At 42.0% G+C, this 21,782-nt stretch overlaps 1 protein-coding gene across 1 annotated transcript in view; it reads left to right on the plus strand.

Annotated features, from left to right (window-relative positions):
- Positions 1-4,046: 4,046 nt before the first annotated feature.
- Positions 4,047-21,782, plus strand: part of SATB2 (SATB homeobox 2) — a 180,179-nt gene continuing 162,443 nt past the window's right edge. The window contains exon 1 of the mRNA XM_040642327.1: positions 4,047-4,230. Within this exon, the coding sequence (XP_040498261.1) occupies positions 4,062-4,230 (169 nt within the window). The 5' untranslated portion in view covers positions 4,047-4,061. The remainder of the gene's footprint in view (positions 4,231-21,782) is intronic.

Below are 21,782 nucleotides of genomic sequence, written 5' to 3' on the forward strand. Positions count from 1 at the left end.
GGCTTCCTGAAGGTTCACTATCTAGCTCTCTTCCTTTCTTCGCTGGCCTCCGACCGCCTCCTGGGTCGCCTCGGGCTCCTTTGGAACTTGGTGGGCGGCGCCTGGGTGCGGGGTTCTCCGGGAACTGGGCGTTGAGACTTAGGCCGGGGCAGGTTTAGTTTCTGGGACCCTTTCTCTTCCAGAGGCTCCCTCTCCTCCCAGGCCTCTGCTTTTGAGGGGATGGCTGCGCGCACGCCACCCACCGGGTAGGTGCGGCGAGTAGACGGCGGCCTACCTCGGGGCACACTAGGCTGACGCGGCTTCCCGCTGTCTGTGCACCGGCCCAAGATTTCCAGAATTACCCCCGAAGCGCGTTTCCCAAAACCGAATTTAGTTTGGCCCTCTGGCGCCGCCGTACAACCAATACTTCTTAAGGGGGACCGGCGGCTCTGGCAGAGAGATGGTGGGGAGTTCTCCGGGTCTGGGGGTTTAGGAAGGAGACACAAGGTGCGCGGTAGGGACTGGAGGTGCCGCCAGAAGAGGGGCTTCACCGGCCTCGAGGAGAGCGGGGACGCGTCCTCATTTTCCCGCCACAGGTCGGGACCACGAGTGTAAGCCGGCACCCCAGGCGTCTTGCGGGGGCCGCGGCCCCTGCCCACGTGCTTTTCTTTAAGGAGGTCCCGCGCCCAAGCGGGACCTAAGGGACAAAAGCGGGGCCCGAGCTCGGCCTGCTCCGCTAGGGCTTGCGCCACCTTAAATGAGCACCGCGGCTGGAGTCGGGCTGCGGGCGGCTGCGGCCGCGGGAGTCGGCAAAAGTTTGTGGCTCAGTTACACCTTCGCGGGACCTGCTGTGGACGCCCCCGCGCGGCCTCCCCCGGGACGAGGAGACCGGGTCCTCACCGCACACTCTGCCCGTAATCGAAGCCTCGTGCCTGAGCCGCTTCGGGTCCCAGGAGTCCCAGACCCGCAGCTGGAGGACCGGCAGCCCCACCGCCCTCACTGCCTCCGCGTCACGGCCTCCAGGAGGCCCGGGCTGAGCTGCTCGAGATGTCGCCGGCGCTGCGAGCGCTCCAGGGACGTCATCCAGGGATGCCCCCCGCCCTGCGTCCCCCACGCAGCCCCCTTTCCTGTCCCACTCGCAGCCCGGCGGGCAGTGCTGGTACTCCTGCCACTCAGGACACCCGGGCTATTGTTCTGGACCCACGGCCGCGCCGGCTCTGAGGGAGAAGCGGCCTTCCCCGCGCGTGCTGAGGTGCGGCGGGCCCGGACGGCCGGCTCCGCGCGAAGGGGGAGCTCACAGGCATCGGGAAAAGTTGCTCGGAGGGGCGGAGGCGGTGGGTGGTGGGCGGAGGCGGTGGGTGGGGGAGGCGATAGCCCTCCTATCTCCAAAGTCGAAAGTACTCGGCGCAGTTAGCAGAACCGGGAGCCGAGGCAGCCGCGGTTGCCTACTGCGCGTCGGTCTGCGCCTCCGCCGGGAAACGAGGCAACCAGCGCCTGCCTTGTCGCCGCCGCCTCCGCGCCGGGACGAGTGCGCCTCGGGGCTGGGCGAGGCAGCCGCGCCCTGGACCCGCCACGAGGAGGAGGACCAGACCCGAGCCCCAGCGCCCGCCTGCACCAGGGCGCAACCACCCGCCGGCCTCGGCCACCGCCTCGCGCGGCACTCGGTTCTCTGCCATCGGTCCTCCGCCGCCCGACGCGCGCGGTCCTCGCCACACAGCTCTGCTACAGCCGACTCTCCCCTTCCTCCTCCACCTTCCTCCCTGCCTCCCACCCGCCCCTCGCCAGTCCCTCTGCTTCCTCCTCAGCCCCGCCGCTGTTTGGGTCGCAGGGCTCACAGCGATTGATTGATTGATGTTTAATTTCCTGCCAGGCGGGGCCCCCCTCCCCCCGCAACCTCCCCAGCCCTCCTCCCCGCCCCCCACTCTCCTCCTTCATTGCGGTGGACCAGTCTGGCTTGGGTTTAGATCTTTCCCCCCCAGCCCCCATCCCGAAATAACGCAGAGACTTCCCCTACCCCCACCCCAAATTATTATTTTGAAGGCGCTAGATCTGGGGACGGAAAGGGGGAGGGGGAGAAATCGGAAACCGAGGACAACCCAAAAGGACTCACTTTGCCTGATGACTCAACGCAACTAATAATCATCTCCCTCTCAGTGTATCTCTCTCTGCGGCTTGTCAGTGAGTCCGGCTCCGGCTGCTGGCGGCGGCGGCCGAGAGGGGAGAGGCTGGAGGTGACAGCTTGGGCGGCCGCCGCGTTTCCTCCCGCGCGCGGTCCCGGGTCCCTGCGCCTTCACGGCTCTCGGTGACACCGGCCCTAAGGCTCCAGCCGCGCCTCCTCGCGAACTAGCAGACCTGCGAAGCGGCAGCACCGGCCCGCCTCCGCCTCCTCCCAGTCCTCAGCCCTTTCTCTCCAGAACGGGTCTCCTTCCCGAAGGTGTGAAAAGGCTTTTTCAGCCTCCTTCTCTCTTTTCCCCTCCTCCGCCGTCTCCTCCCCCGCTCGCTCGGGTGCCCCTTTGGAGGAACCCTCCTTTCCCTCTCCTCCTCCTCCCCCTATCCCCCCCCCCCCATCATCATCATCATAACAACCATCTCTGCAGTAGAAGACACCCTGACCCAGGACCTTAAACGTTAGGACCTGGGAAAGAGGAAAAGGGGAAGGAGTAAAGAGGAAAGAAGACTAGGAGAACACTGCAAGGCAAAGCACCAGAAACTTTCCACCCTGGATTCTCTACTTTTGCTCCATGGACAGAGCCTCAGCCAGCCAAGTTACAGACAGACCGTGAGCAGTAAGTACGCAGGGCTAGGACTCCCACTTCCAAGCTCGGGAGTTCGGGGAAGCCCCGGGTCCGGCTAAGTTCCCTCCCGGCAGCTCTCGCCCTCTTGGACAGCGCAGCCGAGGGAGTGCGGGCGGAACCTTAGCCCGCAGCCCTCCCGCTCGGTCTGTGCATCTCTCGCATCTCTCCTCTCACCTCCTCTCTGCCACCCCCACCTTGTCTCCTTGACACGCGGCTTCTCCCACGGCGAGAGCACCCGCGAGGATTCCTAGCGCACTTTGTTGTGCCGGGCTCCTGCTTCTCGGGGATGTCAGTGACAATGTGAGTGCCGTTTCATCAGGTGTTTCCTCCTCTTCCGCCGCCCCCCAAAAATCCAGGGGTGCCGAGATCTGCGGGTTCCTTGAGGAGCGCGCTGTCAGCCAAGAGACCCAGAGGAAAACTTTTTGGAGAATTTTTTAAATTGGGGTTGATGAAGGTTGCTCCTTAACCTAATAATTTAAATGCTTTTTGCTTTTGTGTTTTATGCTGAAGAGCTTTTAAAAAATCACTTAGGATCGGAAGAACGTAAGAACGTTCCAAAATAATGATTGTAGCCCCCGCCATTGTGATGAAGGTTGTTCTGGAGAGTGTTCTGATGAATACCTCTAAATGTTTTTGGATGCTCATTAATGTGGAATTGGGGTTGGTTTTGTGCAAAGTGTGTTTGTGCCTCAAGACTTGCTCGGTAAAGGTAAAAGCGGGGATTCAAGGAGTCCTTATGCCAGGCCTTTGGCTCCTGCCCCGCCATTCACAGCACATTCATCATGTGGTTAATTCGGTTTCTTATGGACTTGTGTACATCCCCCACCCCCTCCTCGAGTGGGTGAGATGTCTTTTTATGAAGTTCACTTCTTCCGCAACCCTGACCCCCACATGGCGAGGCTGTCTCATCCGAGAACGGCTTATGCCAACCCTGTCCCAATGAATGGGCCACTTCTGGGCGCCCCTGGGCGCTGGCCTGATAATCGTCGCCGAGAGCTAACTCCTGGAGAGCGACTGGGCAGTGCCGCAGCACCTCGAGCTTCCTTTGGGCCGCCTAGTGTAAGGTGGGGACCCGCTTCCCGGCTCGGGCCCCTCAGGCAGCGTGGGAGGAAGTTTGTGTGGCTGTGGTGCAGCGCTCTGCCACTGGCCTGAACGTCTATCACGTGTGTGAGCGGTTTTCCCTCTTTTTTTTTCCCTCCCCCTTCCCTCCCCCCCGCCCCCTCCCTAGGTCCCTGCGCGTTTTATTGCGACCTGCCGGTGGGAACTTTGTCTCCGAGTCGGAGCAGCATGGAGCGGCGGAGCGAGAGCCCGTGTCTGCGGGACAGCCCCGACCGGCGGAGCGGCAGCCCCGACGTCAAGGGGCCTCCCCCGGTGAAGGTGGCCCGGCTGGAGCAGAACGGCAGCCCCATGGGAGCCCGCGGGAGGCCCAACGGCGCCGTGGCCAAGGCCGTGGGAGGTAACAGCCCGGAGCTGGGAGGCGCGCGCAGCCCCGCGGCCCGGCGATAATGGCCCGGGTGTCAGGGTTCAGGTTGATTAGGCGCTGTCGCGGTGTAGGATTACAGGAAGTGAATTCCAGGTTGCCAAATAATGCCCCCGTCGCCTCTCATCTGCAACTGGTAGCTTCATCTAGAGTTAAAACAAGAAAGTGGTTTACCCAGAGGGTGGCATTTTTTGGGCACTTTGCCACTGTGTGCTGAGGTGTTGGCAGGTTTATGTCACAGCCAGCTAACTGTTTCTAGATTTTCCTAGAGAGCTTTTTAGTGATTTAACTCTTTTGCTTTGCCTCAGAGTATCTGTTGTAGAGATGAAGTTTAGGTGCGATCGCTTTTGTGGACTAGTTTTTAATGCTCAGGAGCAAGAGTGTTGGTGTTACTTTGTAGTTAGGACAGTGCTTCGAGATAAATTAGTAACAACTGGGAATATATCCTGACACATTTCAAGTGGGAAATAAAGAATCATTATGAATCTGTCAGGCCCTTAGAGGCTTTAAGGTCACCGTTTTTCTATAAAGTTTAAAGTCATATGCATTTTTAACTTTGTTATAAATCATAGACAACAGGTAAAAATAGCAGAGTTGTTTTAATGGCTACATGCTGTTTACCTTTCCAAGAATTTAATATTATTTAAAGAAAAGCTTTTGTAGATTTTACTACTTAAACACCACTTTCTTTTAAAGTGATTAGAAAAAAAATTTTACAAAATAAAGATACACAAGAAATGTAAACATTAAAAATTTTGAGGCTTATGCCATTTACTTAGTTGTTTTCTACATATAAAATGCACAATTCAACGTGGCATGCAGGTTTTTTGTGTTTGAGAGCAACCATTAGTTTAAATCTTTTTTTGCTTCTACAGGTTTTTTCCCCTAATATTTTCAGCAGTAGCTTATTTAACATAATTCTTTATATTAGCCTGCCTGAAATGATGCAAAACTGTGGCAAAACTTAATGATAAGCTCCAACCCCATGTTCTAAATAGCCATAGTATGTATTTCAAAGTAAAGACTTAAGTCTAAATGTCCATGCCCTTTTAAAGAGTTAAAACAGACATTTTATAAAATAACACGTTTCTATTTTTACTTGGTTTGCTATTATTATTTCTTCATGGTAGACATTCAGGATGGTTTGCCTTAGTTCCTTACATTAATCATCTCCCTTGAGAAGCACTAGTTCTCACCATTTTTAAAGCTTTAAAAAATTATTTGGCTATACATTGAGGGTTAGGTATCTTTTATTTTATGGACTTTAAGATATACTTTAATAAAGCAAAAGAAAACTTGATAGTTCTGCGACCCACTTTTTAAAAGTGGTGTTTATTTATGTTATCTTAAGACTAGAACAATTAATTTCAGAACTTCTTGTAACATCTTTAGTGTATGCATATAAGAAAGAAAAATATATAGTGAATGTGATAAAAGCAAGTGTAAGATGATATAAGTGCTGATACTATTGATTGAAAAACTGGGCAATCCTTAGGAGATGTGTTCTCAAAGTGGCCTTATGCACACAGAAAAAAATTTGGACTTGAAATTTTGGTTTCTTTCTGAAGACCTACTAAAATTCACTAAATTGAAAGAAGTCTCTAAACATTTTAGAACGTAATTGTTAACAATTGTGATTCCTTAAAACAAGTGGTTTTTTTTTTTTTTTTCCTAGAGCATATCAATTTCCTTGACCAGGGATACCTTTTGTGTAAAATAGTGGTTGCATTTCTTATTTTCCGAGACTGTAATTTACATTTGACCATTTATTATAAATTTGATATAAAGCAGAATTAAGTCTTCAGGAAGAATAATGGATTTGTTTCAACAAGCTGCTTCAGTCATCTTTTCTGAGCTTTTATTTAGTAATATCAAAGGTCTTATTAGTTGCTTTCCAAACTGAAAATAGATGTCATTAGTTTGTCTCAGTAAGTACTACGTATATAGTAAAGTGGTTAAAAGAGTTTACATATGGTGGGTTTAAAAAATATTTTTCAAGAAAGATTTTGCTCTATATAGCATAATAGATTATTTGGAAAGATTTTAATTTAGAAAACTTTAAAATATAACAACTTAGAACATAAAATTTTAACAGTGTAAAGTTTTCGTTGAATGTTAATGTTGGTTTTGGGGTTTAAGTTTATATAGTTTCCTAATGTACATTGAGATGGTGATAATTTCATTTCTTTGTAACTTTTAATCATGTGTATAGATTGGAGAAAAAGCAAAGCCTTTTAAAAAATACACATTTTAAATTTAAAAAGAATGTTTAAAATACATTTCTAGTTAGCAGTTCTTTGTAATTTAAAGACTTTTTGGAACATAGAGTAAATATAAAATAGATTATATTTCTCTCACCTTACCTTCCTTTGTTTAAATTTTCTTCATGAAGCAATATAATAAGCATAGACAGCTACGAAATATTTATAACTATCATTTATTGCCATTTTCAGATTTATTATAATCTTGTCAGTGTTGTAAAGATGGTTATAATAATGTTTTAAAAATAGAGCTCAAAATTTGGGAGGATGTATTTGTTAATCTTTAGTGATTCTCTTTCTTAAAAGCTTTCCCCCTAAAAACAGGGGGAGATCATTAAGTTAATTGGCTGCTCAATAACATGGCAATTTATCTTACTATTTTTGATAAACAGTGAGGTGAATAAATATTTCTGAATGCATTGGTTGCAATAGTAAATTCTGTTGCCATGCTTCCACATTTTTAGAGAGAGACAGTTTGGTATGTTTTTTGATGAGAATGTGTTTGTTAAAAAAAGAGAAATAATTTTAGTGTCTGGATTTAACTAGTTGAGGTGGTAGATACGCTATCACAGTCTTCAAGGTTGCATTTTAATAGGGGACTTAAAAGTTAGTGTGCTGTTTACAATGTGGTTAGCTTTAGAAGACTATTAGAAAGTAGATCAGTTTTGCTGTGTCTTCACAACACTTTCTAGGATGTTTTTGTTCATATCTGAATAGTATGTTTTAAAGCATGTATGTAATAAAATAAGTGCTCAGATGTGTATGACAGTCAGCCCTTATAGAATGTCCCCAGGAAAAAAAAAAGGCTAATATCTCTTTAAAAAACATATGAAGGCTGGGAGAGAGTTTAGAGCAAGCAAGAGCACCGTGGTGTTGACAGCTTTATATCCCTGCTGGGTAACATTCACTTACTAGAATTGGCGTCCCCTCTCAGCTAGTAATTCACTCCATAAGGATTTTGAAAAAGGATGATTAATGGTGGGGAAATTTATATTTGTGAAATTGTTGATTAAAACTTACAGATCTACTTGAAGATTTAGAAAAAGAAGATTATTAAGGATGACGAAAATAAGTATCAGATGATCCTTTTTACCACCATTAACATAAGTACCTAAAATGTTCTGCTGTGTGTAATGCTTCAGCCACGAAACGTACAGCATAAAATGAAAGTGATGCCAGTCAAGTTTCCAGAGGAAGCAAGGCGTTCTGCTTTCCTCCTGGACTGCTGAAAGGCGCTGGCCAGTTGTGCTTTAATAGCAATAAATTATTGTGCCTCATTCATTGTTAACACAAGCATTTTCATTTTTAAATGTTTGGCTTAAAGAAGAACTTTCAGACAGCTTTATTTAAACTGAATGAACAGCGCTTGAGTATACCAGATGGTGTATTTGCTGATAGGAGGCATTAAACATCAGAAATCTTTTTGATATTTTTCATTTTCCTGTGAATTTTGATAATTTTTTGGTGTTAAATGTTCTAGATTTTAGGGGAAAATGTTTGAACACTGGGAATATGTTTTAGGGATATTTGCTGTTTTTGAAAAAAAGTTTGCTTTTTTTTTTGGAAAAGAATTTGTTTTTAAAATAATGATTTAATTTTGTTGAGAAATTGCCTGTTAAAGTTATCTTATAAACTAGTTGACCCAAAGTATGCCTATTCTTCTTGCTAATAGGGAGCCCTTTGAAGAACATAACTGTCTTGTTACAAGGGGAAAAAAATCATTATGCAATACACACTGATGTATTCAAATAGGAAAGCAAATGTGATCACGATTGTTGGGCAGGGCCTCATTTAGAGCTGAACATTGTCTACAACAACAGTTAGTTTAATTGTCTACATGTGGAACATTTCCTTTTAGATTAAAAGAAAGGCGGTTCAGGTCAGGTGCAGTCACCATATTAGCAATTATAGGGAGACATTTTACTTTTTGAAAGGAGTGCAGATATGAAAGAGTATAGATATTGACATATTAAAATGTAGAAAATACTTGGAAATTTAGAACCATATTATCAACCTGGGTAAAATGACAAAAAGTCATTAAATTTATTTTAGTCAAGGATGAACCCCATTATGCTTGTAGGGAGGCCTCATGTTATTATTTCAAAAGAGAAAAGATTGTATTTCCCTTTTACATTCAACTTTTTTTTTTTTTTTCTTTTAAGGGTTTAGGATCTTTTAAATAGAATGAACTTAGGCTTTGGGGTCATCCAACAATCTAGCATTCCTCTGTAGTTTTGCTGAGGTAGAAAAATAGCCCTTCTCTAAAGTGTTTTTAGTCCTTGGCCTGTTATTAAAATAAAGATATACTTGGTTAAAAAAATATATGCAATGGAACATACACATTAAACAGAACATAGGGTATCCGCCCCTCAAAGTCCTAAGCATAATTTGATGTTTCAAGTAATTTTGGAAGCCTTGTGTTCCATCAACAGAAACCCACTGACCATTATATATTCAAGATCATCTGCAATGAAATGTGTGTGTATGTGTGTTGGAGCTACATAGATGTCCCTTAAGGCATCTGTTTTTTAACCCCTGTAGAAAATAAGCAATATAATCCTTTCCCAGGGGGTTGTGACTAGTAGAATCAGTCTTGTGTGTATGTGTGTGTGTGTGTGTATATATATATATATATATATATCTTGTATATATATTATTATATTTATGTATATATAAACAGACTTATTGTCATTTATTAAAGATCTAGGAATATGAATTTGAGTTATTTTAAGAATATGGAAATCAGTTTTATTCCAGGCAAGACAGGGTAATTATTTGGTATATCTGGTAAGCAGTCAGGTTTGGTGGTCTACTTTAATAGTTTAAAACCTTTATTTTTCTTTTTTAAAAAGAGAATTCAGCATAGAGACTCCGTATGCATATATAAAAAAAGACATTAACAGGACTAGATGAATTCCAAATTGTATTATCTTTTTAGGTCTTTTTAGAGTGTTTAGGTTTCTGTTGAGATAAAAATGGTATCTTCACCTTTAAAAAAGTTTCTTATAACTAATAATCTCACATTAGGTACATAAATATGTTAATAATTTATTTTATTTCAGAAAGCCAAGCTTTATCCTACGTAGCGTGTAAATTAACAAAAAGTCCTTTATATTCTTTTATCTAATAAGTAGGCTTTTTTAAAAACCTATGTAACTAATGTGTGATAAGAGTACTTTTTGCTATCATCCTTATATGAATGCTGAGGTACAATGGCATTTTGGAACATATTTAAAGATGGAGCATTTGACAAAAGTTGTATGTGTAACAGTTTGTCAGTGAAAAGTGACAAGTGGGAAATGACAAATGAAATGTTGGCATCATCGCTCTTTATTTTGATAAAAATGTCTCAATTTGCAGTGATATAATACTGTTTCATATTATTTCATGAGTTGTGTGAGATGCATAAGGGGAATTTAGATTTTGTGAACGGAAAATTAGCAGCCCAAACTCTTTTCAGAAGCTTTGGCAGCACGGTNCCCCGCCCGCCCCCCCCCCCCCCCCAAGAATAAGAACAGCAGTGAAATATTGGATCTAACCCATACATTTTAACTCATTATTTTGAAAGAAAGAAAGAAAGAAAGAAAGAAAGAAAGAAAGAAAGAAAGAAAAGTGAAAATGGTTTCAAGTAGAAGACCTTTGTGCTTAGCTCGAAAAATGAAGAGAGTCTGCCTTTTAGCTTCCATTCTTTTCTTTATAGTGATTTTAAAATGAGTGATTTCCCTCTACTGACTTTGATTATATGGGGCCTTTCTCACTTCCAATCGCCACTACTCTCTAGCATTAATTTAGGGTGCCAGTAAAGAGAGTTGTGAATTCCTTTTATTTTAAAGTGCAATAGAGGTTTGAAAATGTCTATGTGTTAAAAATGGATTTTTATATACAAAGGATTCATCATCCTACTACTTACGGGTAATGTGATAGATATTTCAAAGTCCAAGTAGACGGCCCTGAGTGGAATTGAGGTATGAGTTAAAACAAAAGCCAGTTGAGTACTTACAGATTTCCAAAAAAGCACAGGCATAGCCTCTATAGTGTGTTCTTTTCCATTTTCTGAAGTCACATTGGTTCCCTTATTGTCAGTGATCAGCCAAACATTTATTTTCTTCTTTTACACGAAACAAACCCTACAAGCACCTCATGCTACACAGTGTTTATATAAAAATGTTCCCTGCTGGAGTTTTCAAAAGATGGAACTCTATGTATTTTTTTGTTTTCAATTAGCAGAATTGTTTTGCTGTTTAATAGCCAGTGATTTTAAAATTGTGGCAAAACCAGTATAATGAAGTGAAAGGCCAAATCAGAAATGGTCTTCTACAACTTGTATCTTATTCTTCCCATTTGCAAAATTTTACTCATTACATATTTTTTAAGAACTAGGTAAAAATGACCTAATATGGAATCAATGTGCCTTAGATATATAATTATGGCAATGGGCTTTATGGGATGTATTTTTTCCATTTTTCATTGATGTGTGTACCTTTAAAACTTTAAAAATAAACTAGTGAATATTATAGTTACTAGTTTGGCAAATGCTTAAAATGAAGAAAAGAGTATTAGTAGAAATTTTAAGAATTTGAACCTTGCAAAAAAGTTATCAGCAAATTATGGCAGCCGTATTGTGGTAAGAATGTTCTTTATTTGTGGTTATGACACATTAGGACAGTAAAACTCTGGGAGAAGTAGATTTCCATTTTAGTTGCTCACGATATAAGGCAAATTTGGATCTTTCCTTAACTAGTTGTCTTACCGTTGGAATGGAGTTTTCTGTCTTAGCACGGTGGGTTATTAAATGATAGCATTTAACATAACAACAGAGATTAAAAAGTTCAGGGGAAACACTGCAAGCTACCACTTATAAAAAAGTATGCATTTCACACCACAGTAACTGTTTGGTGCCCACTGATGGTTGCACAGTTACTGAAATGTACCCAGCAGCTCAGTGACTTTATTTGTTGAAGATTTGCACAGATATGGAAAAAAAAATTAATAGAGACTCTAGTTAGAGCAAATGTTTTCCAAAGCACTAAGATCTGACAGAGGTGATTTGCATTTTTCATAGAAACAATTTTAATTTCATCATGTTCAGCAGAGATATCATTTTCTTTCTTTAAAACAATTTTTTAAGTTGTTTTTATATTTGGCTGGAAAGCTAGTGTATCAGTTCTTTTATGACTGAATATGATTGATTTTCAAATTTCTTGATTATTCCCTATATTAAAATTGCATATTTTCATTGCATTTGTTCCAGTTCTTTATATGTATAAGGAAAGGCAAAATTGATAGCTTATTAGGAAAAAGCATTCATATCAAAACTCCTTAAATGGCAGTGTTTTCAAAACATTATAGTTTTTTGGTTAACAGAACAAGAACTTTCTTTTATCATAATCCAAAGATGCTAACAGAGCAGCATGATAAATGTCTCTTTAAGTGTCATAGTAAAAGAAAATGACTTGCCTTCTGAGGCAGTGGAGAGTTTATGTTGTTTTGGACCTATTTCCCAAGCAGTGATCGAAAACAGATTACAATAACAATTATACAGTCAGAAGATGCAATATCCATTTCTGCTTTAATTGAGTGAAAGAATAATAAAAACATCATTAAGAAAAATGAGGTGGACCTGTCACACAATGTACAAATTTTTAGTCTTGGAGAGGATGCAGAATAACTGAAATGCTTTTCACTTACTTTGTTGTGTTTATTAGCTAAAATCTGTTTTGGGGAGAGACCATTTGGTTCTTGATCCTCCCTGGGAAGTTGGGAGAGGAGCCCCTGGGAGGTGGTTGCTCAGGAGACAATTAAAAAGTACTCATTGATTCTGTCTTGATACGATGTTTGAGAAAGGAAATCAAATTTCTTAAATTCTACCTGAGGTATAATTACCTCCTCTTTTTTTTTTTTTTTTTTTTTTTTAAAACCTGTGTAAAGGGAAGACAAAAGTGACGAATATTTCTCTTACTACAAAGCTCTCCCTAGGCAAGGTAAGGTGTGATCCCTGGGCCTGCTGTCCTTTCTCCTCTGCAAGTCATAACCAGGATGAAGGGGAGAGAGAGAGTTGAAGGTGAATCATGAGCGCCCTTATTTCTTTTCGGAACACATGGGGTTGGGGGGACCCTGAGTTTCCACATGTGCACATCACTGACATTCACTCAGGTCACAGAGACTGTCACTTGAGATGCCTAGGCTCTGGCCTCCACTGGAAGCCATTGGGGCGATTATTAAATCCATAATCCTTCACAGTGCTGAGCCTCCAGGCCTCATTCCCCAGAGTGGAGCTTTCAGCAACTTGGCGTGAGCTGGCCGGCGGCAGCCAAAATCAGTGGCTAGTTTTCTTTCACTCTGGGCTATATCTCTTACTCTATTCATAGAACCTGTGAGCTCCTGGCAACTTTGATGACGACAGTGGGGTTAGCCAGACAATGGAGTTAACCCCTGCTCATAGTGGGGATACTAAAGCTACAAGTAATGTTGACCATCAGAACATTTGGACCCCAAAGTTGGACTCCGTTGACGGAGTTAGAGGAGAATATTTCTTTGATCTGAAGCTAAGAATTTTCTTGGATTTAATATTTAAAAATCTTTCTGAGGATGGTAAAGTGAAAGGAGTAAGATAGGCAGTAAACCCTTACTTGTGGAGGTCTCATAATCCAATTGTCCCAAGCGTAATCCCCTTTAGAGTGGAATTTATATCAAACAGCTCAAAGGCCTCTTTTTTTTTTTAAATCAGTTCAGAAAGTCTACTTAATAGCACCTTCATTAAAATACTTTTGTCAGCAAAGGGTTTTTGAGTTTTAACATTTACATAACCTAACAGCGGTGACGAGTGCCATGAGCTTTAAGGGTCTATTAGTGGTTCCGTTTTTTTTGGACTTTATAGTTTAAACCTAAACGTTAATTCTGGGTGGAACTTGGCATAATGTCTTTTTGCCTTGGAGGGAATTTTTGTTGTACAGTTAAAAAAAGGTTTTTTTGTTGTTTTTTTTTTTTTTTTTGTACAGTCACCTTCTCCATGTTGCCCCTTCCCCAAGTAAATAGCAGTTAAATAGTCAAGGTCTTTAAAAGGCTTATTTAAATTAAGAAAAAAAGAGGATTGATTATTTTAGGTGAGTTTAACAATTTTCCATTAGTTCACATTGTAAACTAGTGCTTTTGATATTAACAAGACCTGTGAGGCTGATAATGCAATGAAAATATTTTTCTTCTCTCTCTCTCATGTATGAAACTCATGTGGTAAAATTTTAAATAAAATCAAATTTGATGATCCTTGAGACTTATAAATCAGTTTCTTATCTTCTTTCTTAGAAGGTGAGAGACAAAAAAATTCTTCATTTTATGTCACCTGAAATTATAACATTGACCAGAGGGAAAGAAATTGGAATCTCACTGTTAAATAATAAAGTGGCAGAATACCCCCGTAGTAAGTATTTTGGAAAATTAAAAACGATCTTTTCTGTACGTTAATACTATGTTAGGGTTGAAATATTATGTAGGGATCTGATTACAAGGTAATTGTGAAATTAAAAACAAGTGAGGAAACCAACCCTGCAATGATAATTGTCATCCTCTGAAAACCAGAGGCATTTCGAGCGCTAGTGAAGGTGCATGCCGGGGGAACAGTGCTCATGGAGTAGAGTGGGGCTAAGCCAGGGTACTCCGGAAGCTTTGTGCAGCATTCAGCTTCCAAGGCTCCGTTCAGACAGGATTTTGTGCTATAGATGTGGCAGGTGTGGTGTTTGAAGACTAACACCCTTTATTATTGAGGGCGTGTAAGAGGAGCACATTATTCTCTGAAAGTAAGGTATACACGTTTAAGACCCAAGTAAAGGTACTTTACAAGAGTAACCAAGGTGATCCCGATTTTTTTTTCCTTCTCAAATGAATCTCCAGGTAACATTCAGCAAAACTCACTCTATTTATAGGCCCGTTCATATAGTAAGTTTGAGCCTTAAGCACATTTTTGTAGCTAACTTATAAACCCCCCAAAACTAGAGCTTACTACTGAAGGCCTGTCAACGCTGTCACAAATGGCCATTAGTTCCCAAGAGACTTTGAGGAGAATAAGAGCCATACGAAAATGCCGTGACTTTGGTAAGAACCATTTTGTTGCATGTGTATTTTTTTGCCACCATGGCAAAACCGTCAGTGGGGGGAGGCGACCTGTGTGTTAGGGATTCATGCTGCATGCTCTCCCATGGAAATGTATAGAATTCCAATTAGCACAGGGTCAGAGTATAAATGTACCTCTTTTCACACTGTTCCAAGTGGTTAGTGGAAAACAAGCTGCAAAGTAATTCCCTTGGCCCCCCAATAAAAAGATTTATAGCAGAATAATTCTCAGCCCCATAATGGGACTGTTGTAGGTTTGTGTTTGATATTTATAAAACTGAAATACAGTCCATGTACCCAAACTAAACATTTATTGTAAACAAGTTAACTGCCAAGAGCTTATATTCTGTCAAACATAATTATATTGAAGATTGATGTATAGCTTGAAAGCAAGTTTGAGGGAGACAGTTCTCTTTACCCAAGGAGAGCCTCTGAGGTGCAGCTCTCTTCTGCCTTTGATATAACTCACGAAATCGTCTTTCTTGCCGCCAGCCTCTCAGATATATAATAAACACAGGCTTGCTCTTTGAAAACACATCACTTTGTCGATCCTACTTCTGTTAACAAAATAAAGAGATGCGTTTATGTTCATGAAAACTGTGAGGTATAGTTTCTTTCATCATCTCTATGTAGTTGCGGCAGCGATGTGCGAAGAGGAAGTGGCCGCTCTCCCCAGGGGTGAGGCACCGTGGCCACACTGGAGCTAACCCACACATCTAAACCTCAGTTCACCCCAAAGGGAACGCCTTTCTCCTTGAATGCGGAGTTTGAAAAAGAGTCTGAGACTTGTCTTTTCTGTTATTTTGTGTTGAGCTTGTGAGATTAGATCTGTTTTGAAATTGGCCCTTTGGGGGTGAGAGTACATCAATATGCTTGATTTTGTGGCTCAGAAGTTATTTGAGAGTTAAAGAAACAAGGAATCCCAGGGAATCTAGAAGTGGAATCTTTGAGATTGAGACGTTTCATATCTGGGATCACCCCAGATTTAAAAAGGTGCAGTATTCTTTCAGGGTCTTTTGCTTTAATGAAGGTAGAAACTCGTATTATCTTTCCGATGAAGATTTATCATCCTTCTTTCTTCCGCCCTCCCCCCACCCTCAAATAAATCACTTTAGGCTTTGGTGATACTTTTCAGAGATAGTTAAAAGCGGAATAACTTTCCTCCTATGGTTCGATGGTATCCTTCGGATAACATTAAGGATGAAAATAAGATTTTCAGTGAATTTATATGCTGTAGCTTAAGTGATCTCTTTAGTTTTTTTTTAATATTAAAGTTAATATTCTCTCGGAAATTATATACATTACAAAGGGGATGTCTTAAAATTATAAAGTGAAAAAATAATATATGAGCTTTCTCTGTTCTCTTTTTCTGATTTAAGTAATTGCTGTAAATTGCACAGGTACATATATACTTAAAATATCTTTTCTGGGAAGTATTTCATCAGTGGGGACCTGAGTTTCCCCAGTCTGTATGGTGGGTTTTATTAACTTCATCTCAGTCACAATAATAATATCTTATGTATTGCAATCCAGAGATCTCGGTGTACCCTTAGGGAACTGCAGAATACACACTATGATTTTGACTTTCTTGCTCTCTCCTTGTTCTTTTCTTTTTCTTCTCCTAGTGTCAGCCCTTTCAAGGGCTTGCTTGCTGTTACCTATTCGTGGAGGCATTTGTTGGGTACAAGAATGAGAGTGGCTTTTAGTGGTGATGGCTGCCTGTCTAAGCTTGGCTTTGTGAAATCTGCATTCACTTCACAGTGATGATTTTTACACATCTATTAGACATCCCTACATGTTTTTGCTGTTTTATCCCTAGACATAGAGAGTAGGATTTCCTTTTGTAAGGAGAAAGCCTTTTATTTTTTACTATAAAAACTTCACCTTTTCAGGTTTTTATTTGATAAAAATCTCTCCACTCTAGTATGATTTCCTTTGGGGCTTTGCACCAGTGTTTGATCTCAATTTTTAATAATTTTGGTGAGTTAAACTCCCCAAAGAAAACATGCTTGTGCTATGAAATATTCCCACTAGAAATCTGGGTAGTCTTGTCTTATTGAGAGCCGAGTGCTTGATTCCTTTATTAATTTCTTGCTAGTGAACCTCAGTACAGTTAACCTTTCCTTAACACTACACTGGAGAAATCAATCAAGGATTTTTTATTTTAATTGTTAAATTAGATAGAATAACATTTAGGCAAAGCTCAAAACCTGAGATGATAAAACAAATGTTAGTATAAAGACAATTTTTATTGACTCTTTTCCTGACTTTTGGGACTATAAGTTGCAAATAGCTTTTCCAAAGAGGATAATGAGAATGAGGGGAGCAGTACATACATCTCCACTTAAATACTGTCTGAAAAATTATCTTTTCAGAGACCTCTTTGAAATTTTCCATAACGGACAGAAATCTTAGCATTAATGAATTATGGTATAGTTATTTTAATAAGCCATTGAGTCTCAAGACTTAATATATGCATTTATAACCCACTGTGAAAAGAACCTCAAAAACTCAGTTTTGAACTAAGGGATACGTCATGTTTGAACTCCTCTGTGATAATCAAACTTACATGCTCTACTTTTTTCTTTAAAAAAATTAAAAAAATTTTGGCATCAGTAAACATTTTTATGGGTCTGATTTAGAAAAGATGTTGCAGTCCTTCAGTGCAGCATCGATAGGACTGTGGATCAGACGCCCAGGGTTTTAGGATGTGTTCAGTCACAGAGCACAGTGCTGCTGGCCACTTGAGTCTTGCAGCAACAGACTGCGATGCCTTCCTGGTGATAAACCAGCAGTCTCTGTCAACAGTGGTCGCACGCAGCCCTGTGGTCTGGCGTACTTCCCCTGGAGAGCGTGGAGCGAGCTCTGAAGTCCACTCGTGTGGATTGTTTCTTAGAAAGCTTCTCTTGTGTGCTGATGGTGCACGCAGTGCAGTGGGCTACAGTGATGTGACAAGTTGAGCTGCGAAGTAATAGGGGAAAGCCAGAACCATTGCCCATTAATGGTGGTTATTAATGTCCAGCTAGAATTAGCATTTTGTTAAACTGCACCAACATTTATTTTGGAATTGCTGTAAGTCAGGCTCAGGGGTGGAGCGGGGAGTGAGGGAGTGAAGAAGACTTATCTAAGTCCAGCCCATGTTGGAGAAGGAAAAGGCCGGCCTCTCATTCACTCTAACTGGACATTCCTGACATCAGGGTATTTAGTTCCGTGGGTCAGGCTTGCTATGGCCCAGTTCCCAGGTGTAGCTCAGGCTTTTTTGTTTAGATAAGTAGCCACACTGTGCCTCCTGTGTGCCTGTGAAATCCTGTTTTGCAAACTGCCTGGCCAACTTGATCCTGCTACCACATTTCTATAAATGAGGAGTATTGAGAGACGAGTTTATCCTGCAGCCTTCAGATCTGACTTCAGGTTGAATTGTGATCTCTCAGTCTGGAGACAGGCCTGGAAGACCAGAACCCATCTCCTTTCCCTACCACTTTAAGCTCAGTTTGAGCCTTTAGGGTGGTAAGTAGGAGAGGACTAGAGTTCCTGCGGCTGCCCCACCCCGGCCTATTTTTGTTCTTATCTTCCAAAGTTAAGATCTGCCTCAGGGGCTGCAAGGTAGTGTCTGGTTTTACTAGACAGGGTTCTGAGAATAAAGTATTTCTTGATAATCTTACCTCCCCACCCCACTTCCCTGAAGGGAGAGAGGCATCAAGGAGCTTTATTGTTGAAACTCTATTTGGAGATTTACCCTTGAGTTACAAATAACTGGGTCACGGATGAACGTGAAATAAAATTTCTGCATATATGCCTTAATATGCCCTTAGAGTAATTATTAAGCAAATTTTGCCTTCTTCATCACTGTAGGATTAACTGTGTTCCTCCTGGTTTGAACAACACAGGTTGCCTCACCTCTGTCAGCTCTTGCTTCCTCTTCAGTAAGACTTAGAAAACCAGCAGCAAAGACAAATGAATTAATCCTTCAGAGAATCTTTGTTCGCAAAAAAGGGTCAGAGAGAAACTTTGGAAAGCGGAGCAGTTTAGGGGAGCCTGGAGGAACTCCAGTCCACCTGTGGATGGCTCCCTTGGCCCCAGATATTTTTGATCCCCTGCCACGCCAAGCCCTGTGAAAACTTTTTTTTTAATTGCATTACCTGAAATTCTATTAGAAGTTAATACAGGATACCATGAATTTCTTTTACAATGAAAAATATATCTAAGGAGATTAAAGGACTGCTAAACCATTCAAACAGCAAAGTGTAACATCTTTTTATCTATTAATCTCTTTGGAATTTTTGAGCTCAGCCCCCGGGGGAATGGGAGGCTGGCGTGGAACTGTGGAATGTGGAGCCTCTGGTTACCGGAGCTCAGGAGGTTGGGTGCCTGGGAGAGGACAGCAGGGGCAGGAAAAAGGAGAGTAAGAAAGACATACTTGATCCATCTTGAAATTTTGCCTGGGACCCCCAAGAAGAAGTTGAGGGGCAGCCTATTCTTTCCTTTTGTTTCTCACTGCAGTCTTGGTGCTCAGACTTGCCTTTATTGTTTTAGGGTGGAAGGAAGCAACTAGAGGCTAATACTGAAGGTTAATATTGAAGTTACTTCTTGTCTGTGACTTTGTGTGTGTGTGTGTGTGTGTGTGTGTGTGTGTGTGTGTGATAGAGATGGAGAGGGGGAGGGGGAGGGGAGGGAGAATGATGTTTTAGAGCAAGTCAATTGTTTTGTTCTTCTCATAAATTTGCAATAAGAAAAGATAGTTGCCACCCCGCACTGTCTTCTCTCCCAGTCCTCTGGTAGACCCTGTATCACTCTCGGTTTACACGGTAGAATTTGTTTCAGTGTTTCAGGGTTCTGTGATTTATTGATTGTGGTGGTTGCTAAGTGTGGTGCTTTACTCCAGGCTCAGTTTTATACAAAGAACAGATATGAGAGGCTCTGCCCTAAAGCCTTTGTAATCTTCAATTAGCCCTGGGACCTTCCCAGGTGATAGAACCAGAGATACTGCTAGCTTCAGGGAAGGGAGTGGGCCCTGTGGCTGCCTTCCTTCTGGAAACAGACTGTTTTAGGAGCCCTTGGAAAGAGAGGAGGAGAAAGGCTGGCTCTCCTATCCTCTCAGACTGGCTCCTGTCATTCAGGGGGCAGGTCCAAGAATGAGGGTGGACCCAGGAGACAAAGGGATTGGGGTGGAGGCTGGAGCCCACTCTGACCTCCACGAGAGTATGAACGCGTTATTTGAGCTTTTCTTTGTCTATAAGTGACTAAAGGGCAGGAACTGTGTTTGATTCCTCCTGTGTGCCTAGCACAATGCCTCCTGTGTCAAAAGGTGAATTTACTTTCAAGCAATGCATGTCACCCATTGGACTTCATGAGCAGTAAAGGGGCCTTTACTAAAAGGCCAAGCCTTTGGATTTTTGTGGGTGTGGGTTTCCAAGTGTAGTTTTCCATCCCCAAGAAAGCAGCGTGCCTGGGGTTTAGAGTTGGCTAACCTGAACGGTTCTTCTTGTGTCTCTCTTGAGCATGTTACTTATTTTCCCATGGTTTGTTTCCTCATTTATTGGATGAGAATAATGATGCCCTCTCATACAGTAAAGGTGGGGAGAAAGATAAAGGTCCATGTGTATGCTAGAGCGTGTGGTGAGTTAGCAGGTGCTATGCAAGTGACAGGTTTGTTCCGTGTGACTTTCGTGCAAAGCGGTATGATCCTGTCCTCTAAGACCCCAGCCACTGGACCTTCTTTCATCTTTCATTTCTGAGGTGAGCTATCCAGAGAATTACAGGATACTTGTTCCTTAGGTCACTTTCATGCCAGTGTTGTGGCATTTCTTGAAAACTGTTCTTTCTTTCTTTATTTTTTTTCTAAAGATTTTATTTATTTATTTGACAGAGAGAGAGAGACAGCCAGCGAGAGAGGGAACACAAGCAGGGGGAGTGGGAGAGGAAGAAGCAGGCTCCCAGCGGAGAAGCCTGATGTGGGGCTCGATCCCAGGACTCTGGGATCACGCCCTGGGCCGAAGGCAGACGCTCAACGACTGAGCCACCCAGGCGCCCCGAAAACTGTTCTTTAAAATGAAGGGAAGGGGAAAAAAGCCTTTCCCTTAATAAAAAAGTTGGATTAATATAGTTAGGAATAAAACAATGGCCTACACTTTGTATGAGGATGCAGAGATGTCACGTTGGATTTTGGAGTTTAACCAATAGTACATCTGTCCTCAAGTCTCCTAAGATCTGGAACACAGAGGAGAGATAACTGAGGGGCATCCAAGAAATGCTCAAGACAATTGCACAATTGTCTTAGTTATCAGTTTGTGATGACTTTATCCTGTGTCAGAAAAACCATTGTATATGTTCGTGTCAGCAGATTGCTTAGAGCAGCTGTCCTAGAAATATATAATTTTGAATTTTCTAGTAGCTTCTTTTAAAAGAAGTTAAACAGGTGAAATCAATTTTGATAATATATTTTATTTAACTCAGTGCATCCAAAATATTTATACCTGCAGTTGATTTTTAAAAATTATTCATGCTATATTTTTTTTTGTTTTTTGGTATTAAATCATTGAAATTGAGTGTGTATTTTATACTTATAGCACATTTCAGTTCAGGACTAGTCACATTTCAAGAGTTTAGTTGTCATATGTGGCTAATAGCTATCATAGTGCACAAGCAGTTTTAGAGTATAAAATGTGTTTTTCATACTTTCACCCTTTTGCTTGGGGCACATTGAACATCTTAAGTAACTCAGTGATTATGAGTATCATTTTTATTCTGAAGAAAAGCTTTTTAGTAAGTTTCATGAGCACTGATTATGGACCGTGAAAAAAATTACTGGTTTCTTATTTTCCTCTGTATTAATTAATGGTATTAATACTGATTTTGAAAAAAAGAAAAACGAATGTGTTCCATTGTTTGAGAGCTGCCAGACAACTGTTTCACAGTGTTTAATCCTCACAACAACTCTGTGGTGGAGATATTATTATTTGCATCTTAGCTGGGAGGAATTTGAGCCTTCAGAGAGGTCACTACAATAGGTAAAGAATGACATGCCAGGATTTGATCCAAGAGTTGCCTGCCTCCTGAGGCAGAGCTAGTCACCACCACGTTTGACCATCTCCCATTTGTCTCTATTCCCATGGCTGCCGTGGCGAAGATGAGGTTGCCTTATAATCATAAACACTTCTTCAG

Source organism: Ursus maritimus, unplaced genomic scaffold (assembly GCF_017311325.1).
Source record: "Ursus maritimus isolate PB19 unplaced genomic scaffold, ASM1731132v1 scaffold_1, whole genome shotgun sequence".
NCBI lineage: Eukaryota > Metazoa > Chordata > Mammalia > Carnivora > Ursidae > Ursus > Ursus maritimus.